Genomic DNA, 6454 nt, shown 5'->3' with positions numbered 1-6454 from the left:
TTTGGGTTTTCTTTATTTTGTCTACTTCCCTTTTTAGGTCTAGTATGGTTTTGTTCATTTCCATCATCTGTTCGGTTGTGTTTTCCTGTTTTTCTTTAAGGACTTGTAACTCTTTAGCAGTGTTATCCTGTATTTCTTTAAGTGAGTTATTAAAGTCCTTCTTGATGTCCTCTACCATCATCATGATATATGTTTTAAATCTGGGTCTAGATTTTCGGGTGTGGGGTGGTTGCCCAGGACTGGCTGAGGTTGAGTGATTGGTTCTGATGATAGTGAGTGGTCTTGGTTTCTGTTAGTAAGATTCTTACGTTTGCCTTTCGCCATCTGGTAATCTCTGGAGATAGTTGTTATACTTGTCTCTGCTTAGAGCTTGTTTCTCTCGGGATTCTGTTAGCCTCTATCAGCAAACCTGGGAGATAGCTCTCTCGTGACTTTAAGTGGTCAGATCACTCTCTGCAGGCAAGCTCTCCTCTTGCAGGGAAGGTGCACAGATATCTGATATTCAGATCTGCCTCCTGGCACAAGATGAAGGACCGAAACAGGGCTGGTCCCAGAAGCTGTTAGCTTCTGTAGTCCATACTCTCACCTGCGCAGACTAGTCTCAGAGGGATCCGGGAACCAAGATGGCTCCCCAGGTGCTCCAGGAAAGCCCTCCCAGGCGGGGCAGTCACCTCACCTCTGGAAGGGAAGGTACCCAGATGTTTTGACCCCGAAACAGGGTCTGCCTCAGAAGCTGAGGCGCTTCTGTCTGTCCCAGAACCTGTTAGCTTCTGTAGGCCAAACTCTCACCTGCACAGACTCTCACATGAGTTCCTTGATTATCCTTTGCTCTCTCAACTATTTTCTATTTTAATAGGTAACAGAGCCTAATGCAATGAACATTAATCCATTCTTGAGGTTGCTTGGTTCTGTTTGTCTGGGAGAAGGTCTTACCCTATAGTCCTAGCTGGCCTGGAACTATGTAGGCTAGGCTAGCCTCCAACTCAACAGATCTGCCTGCCTCTGCCTCCTGAGTGCTGAAACGAATGTGGTGGCCCAACATACCCAGCAAAGGGGTTTTTATTTTGTTATGGTCTCAATGTTTAGAAACATTTTCTCCTACAGCACACTGGAAATGTAACATAATGAACATGATGATATTGGGGTTGGATGTTTTAGAGTGTTTGTTTTTTGTTTGGTTTGGGTTTTGGCAGGTGGGTGGGAGGAGGCTGTTTAGGATGATATCAGGATATCCTAGAGTTCAGGCTGACCATGGGCTCATGGGGACCCTCCTACCTCTGCTTCCTAAGTGCTAGGCAGGATCCAGTGGTGCATAATCATCCTAACTGGTAGAGGGAGCCAGGAGTGTAGTGGGAGCTCAGCCAAGGGAGACTGAGTCATGGCTGTATGGTAATGAGGCCTTCAACAGGTTGCCTTTCAAATGAGGCAAAGTGCACGTCACATTTTAGTGATATATTCTTCAAAGAAGAGATTGCATTTGGAGGGAAGGAGAAGTTATTAATAATTTTCATGCAAATGGAACTAGGACTTAAAAATAATTATTGATTGCTGCATATAGTATTTTACTAAAGTTGATTATTCTCTTGGCTTTTTGTCATTGATGCTGCTGCTGCTAGTGGAGTGTGGGTGTTTGTGTGTGTGTATTTGTGTGTATGTGTATGATTTATTATTTAAAAAGTTATTTATTTTATTTGCTCTATCTACATGTACACCTGCATGCTCAAAAATGACATCAGAACCAGTATAGATGGTTATGAGTCATCATGTGGTTCCTAGAATTAAATTCAGGACCTCTGAAAGAGCAGAAAGTGCTCTTAACCACAGAGCCTTCTCTCCTGCCCCTTCATTTTTTTTTAACGTAAAGTAAATCCTGGAAGAGAACCTGTTTTTCTCATTTGCCATGATTATTGCATTGATGATACAATAATCAGGTTTGAATTGATTCATTGGGAATAGGTTTGTTTCATTTGTTGTAAAACTTAACACTGCTAGAAGTGGTAGGATAGGTCTTTAACTCCAGCACTCAGGAGGCAGGGGCAGGCAAGTTTGAATCCTGCCTGATTTCTATAGAGAGTTTCAGGAGGGCCAGAGTATAGAGTGTCTCTGTCTCAGAAAACAAAAAAACCAAACGAAACCAAACCAAACCAAAAACAAAAACACACCTATCCCCACTAGAATTGATGACAGGCACATGCTCCCTGCTGCACTGTAGTGAAAGGTGAACTGGCTCTGAGCACAGGGCTGCTGAATGTTCTTCATGCATATTTGTGGGAGTTGTTTCTCCACTTCCATGTGGTTCCAGGGGATTAAACTCCTGTCATCAGGTCTAGTGGCAGGTGCACTTCCCTGCTGAGCCATCTTGGCAGCCATGTTCTTCTCTCTGGTCTGTATAGTGAGTGTCTGCTCACCTCTGAGCATAATGCATGTGTCCTGTTTCCCAGTCCAATCCTGCCACAAATAATATAGATGTTTGATTTTCTTCTTTGTGTTTCTCTTTATTTTCATGTACAAAGTTATTCTGTCTGCATGTATTTGCATGTGAGGGATTCAGACCTTCTGGAAGTGGAATTACAGACAGTTGTGAGCTGTACTGGGTGTTCAGGGAATTGAACAAAGCTCCTTTTGTTAAGAACAGCTGGTGGTCTTACCTGCTGAGCCATCTCTGCAGCCCTAGGTTTATTTACTTTTATTTATTTATTTTTGAGATAGTCTTGTAATGTAGTCCCAACTGGCCTGCATCTTGACATTGTAGACCAGATTGGCCTCAAGATACTAATGACTATCCTGTCTCTACCTCCCAAGACTGGGATTCTAGATCTATGCTACCATGTCCAGTGAGGGATGCTTAGAAATTGCATATTCTTTTCTTGTAAGTAAGAAGGGATTCCAGTCTGGACAAGGTTTCCAAATGAACCTGGTAGGTGAAAGCGGTTGAACTGGAGATGCTCAGACATGATGATGATCTTGTTCTCCAGGGTGCTATGACCTGGGTAAGCCCAGTACAGCCCTCCTATATCATGCAGATGACTACCCTCCCTGAGATGCACATTGCAGTCACTGTAGATATGCAATCAACTATCAAACTGTGGGACTGTCACAACAGTGAAGTTTTGGCAACTAAGGGCCTGTTCTTTTCCTGTCAATTACTGCAAGCTGAATTTACTAAGGATGACCCAATTGTCTTGGTAAGTGACAAGCACTCCACCACCACCACCACCAAATAGGGAATAGTCACATAGAACAAAACACTTGCCAATTTGAGGTACCATTACTGTCAAATCACAACTTACCTTCTTGGAGTCTCTGCAAACACTCAGAGTCAATCACAGTATATCATAAATATGACCATCACTTAGCCTTTGACATATTAAAGTTCTTTCCTGGGATCTGGGGAGAGGTGGCACAGTGGATAGCAGTGTTTTCTGTGCAAGCGTGAAGATCCAAGTTCAAATCCCTAACACTCACATAAAAAGTGGGACGTGGCTAAATGTGTCTGTACCCCCAGTGTAGTTGGGGATGAAAACACAAGGTTCACTGGGACTAGATGGCTGCTAGCCAAGATAGCCTAGCTCCAGGTTCAATAAGAGACTCTCTCAGGAAATCAGGAGAAGGGTGATCTAACAGGGTACCGGGCAGCCTTCTCTGGTTTCCATCTATGTCCCAGTATATAATCTTCATACACATGCTTAAGTATAGAAATAACAAGCACAAGAACACACACACTTTTTCTAAGTGATTTTATATCTTCTTGTCTTTGAAATGTTTTTTACTCCTGAATCCATGAATTTGGTTAGAGACAGTAGAGAAAAATATGAATTTTATCACATATACAGAAAATGGATAATGCTGATGTCCCAGTGAGTCCTTGGGAAGTATTTTAGGGTGGAGAATCTTGATACACCCTACCTACCTCATGAGTTTAAGACAGAGTATAATGATATACTCATGGCTAGCCTAGAACTCACTGGGTAGACTAGGGTAGTCTAACTCACAGAGATCAGATGGTCTCTGCTCTCAGAGTGTTGGGATTTAAGACATATGCTAGCATGCCCTACAAAAGGTTCTTTAAAAATAAATCCTGCAGGGCATGGTGGTGCATGTCACAGAGGCAGATGAATCTCTTGCATTTGAGGCTAGCCTGGTCTACAGAGCAAGTTCCAGTATAGCCAGGGCTACATAGAGAAATCCTTTCTCAAAAAATTCAAAAGGGAAAAACAATTATTTTGTGTGTGAATATTTTACCTGCATGTGCGTCTATGTATAAACTCTGTCTCTCTGTTTCTCTGTCTCTCTGTGTGTCTCTCTGTCTCTCTCTGTGTCTCTCTCTCACACACACACATACACATACAGTTACATACTGAGTCATCACCCCAGGTCTAGAGAGTCTTAATCCAAAAGGATCAGCATAGACACTCTGTAAGGCAGGCTGGTCACAGCTCTGGGTCTCATTACTGGACTTGGAGACACAGTGGTGAATCTCAGAGCAGATAACACTGCTTCCTCCATACTTAACCTTTCCCCACTGACCAGGTGCTGCTGCTCTGATTTCAGGTAGGTGATGCCTATGGTAATCTCTACATCTTTAGGATTCCTGACTTACACCTCATTTCCAAGGTGAATGTATTCCCATACAGTATTGATGAACTCTACTTTTCTCCTCAGAAGAAATGGGTCTTTCTGATGGGGAAACGCCTACATGACTTGATAAAGGTAGGTGTTTTCTAGCAACACCAGAGTGAAGGTGGGAGACAGTGGGAAATTCCAGTCCTCAAGGAGGTCAGGGCAAACGACTCCTCCTTTCCTAAGCCCTATCATAAGAAAAGCCAACCTACAGTCAAGGAAGAATAATGTGCTTGATAGCAGTCAAATGACCAGTCACAATGGCAAATGTGTATTAGTGAATTGTCCTTGAAATGTGGCTCAGCCAAAGGATGAAGGCAGGTGAAATAACAGTCACCAGACAACTTTGCTGGGTAGAAAGCAATTTTCAATCACTGGCTGACATGATCAACAGTGGCTGATGCATTTCAGATAAGTGCTTCCATACCCAATGTTTATATACTGCCTTCTCTCTTAACTGCCAGCTCTCTGGTGCCTGGTTGTTAGGTACTGGGAGAGCAATGGTCTGTGCAGAGTTCATGTACTCCTGAGGGCCCATGCATATTTATTTAGTTTTATGCATTGATATGCATTCAAAGAAGCCTGGGTTACAGTATGACAGTCTCAATGCCTCATTTAAAAAAAAAAAAAGTCCAGAACAGCCCTGGACTAGTCCTCTGCACAGGGAAAATATACTTAACCAAGCTCTGCCAGATATATCCATTGGGGTAGGATGACCTAGGGGCCTTATGACCTGAGTCAGGGACTCCATTCTGTCTCTGAATATGATGGGAGGGGCAGGAAGAGGCTGAGTTTTTCTGACCCTTGGTGGGAAAATGACTGTTCGTCCCTGTCCTGGGTAAAGAATAGATGCAACCACTCTTGGGTTTATTTTGAAAGCCACTTGTCTTGAGAGTGCTTGTGCCAGGCTTCAGATATTTACGCTTCATTAATTTCACTGGGCAATACTCTCTGCAGGTGTTTTACGTGAACAGCTTACTGAGGACATCAGAATTCTCTGACCCAGTGTCTACCGTTCTCAAAGTTTCATTATGCCAAGGAGTCTTCTGGACCCCAAGAAGGGAAGACAGGATAATCCTGATGTCCACAGTTGTACGCCAAATCATCACAAAGTTTGACACATTTGATATGAAGTTGGAAGGGATCGGGAACAAAGTAACTGTTCAAGGTAAACCTTAGAAAATTCTCAATCCAGACATGATGTCATATGCCCCAAAATCAGGAGACTGAGTCAGGAATTCTTCATAGAGGGTGCTGTCTCACAGATGGATCTGGAAAGATGTTTTAGCATGTGCACATGCATACACACAGAGAGAGAGAGAGACAGACAGACAGAGAGACAGAGAGAGTCGTACATACATACACACCCTGAAGAAGTTAAAAAATAATAATAAAAAGTCAAGAAATTGTAGTGCACACCTTAAATCCCAACATTCAGGAGGAGAAATAAGTAGAATTCTCCAGTTTCCAGGTCAGCCAGATCTATGCAGTGAGTACCAGAATAGCTAGCTATGGATGCATAGTGAGACCTTGTCTCAAAAGCAAAACACCAAATGACAAGAAATAATAACTATATTATGGGGTGGCAAAATGTTTAGGATATTACTACTCTACCTATGGATTGTGAACCCTTGGCAAATTTCTATCCACAAAAAAAATACTTAACTCACTGAAAGACCCACAACGTGAGGACTCCCTCACGTTCTGACTCAGGAGAGGCGACACCCCAAAATCACCCACAAGAAACGATCTTGCTGCAACTGCAAGAGGATTTTTATTCGAGAGCGTTCTCGGGCCCATGGTCATACACCACGCAGGGGTAGAGGACCATGGC

General features: G+C 43.0%; 1 protein-coding gene across 6 annotated transcripts in view; it reads left to right on the top strand.

Annotated features, from left to right (window-relative positions):
* LOC110289022 (F-box/WD repeat-containing protein 15-like) overlaps positions 1-6454 on the top strand; it is a 25350-nt gene that overhangs the window by 13969 nt on the left and 4927 nt on the right. For 3 of the 6 annotated variants that reach the window (XM_021155231.1, XM_021155233.1, XM_021155228.1), the window contains exons 4-6: positions 2976-3185; positions 4552-4710; positions 5578-5788. In XM_021155231.1, the coding sequence (XP_021010890.1) occupies positions 2976-3185; positions 4552-4710; positions 5578-5788 (580 nt within the window). Of the gene's footprint in view, positions 1-2975; positions 3190-4551; positions 4717-5577; positions 5789-6454 lie in introns of all 6 variants that reach the window. The other 3 variants (XM_021155230.1, XM_021155227.1, XM_021155232.1) reach the window with 3 other exon arrangements.

The sequence above is a fragment of the Mus caroli genome, unplaced genomic scaffold (genome assembly GCF_900094665.2).
Source record: "Mus caroli unplaced genomic scaffold, CAROLI_EIJ_v1.1 scaffold_15934_1, whole genome shotgun sequence".
Taxonomy (NCBI): Eukaryota; Metazoa; Chordata; class Mammalia; order Rodentia; family Muridae; genus Mus; species Mus caroli.
Note: the sequence above shows the minus strand (reverse complement) of the source record. Positions and strands in the feature narration are given on the sequence as shown.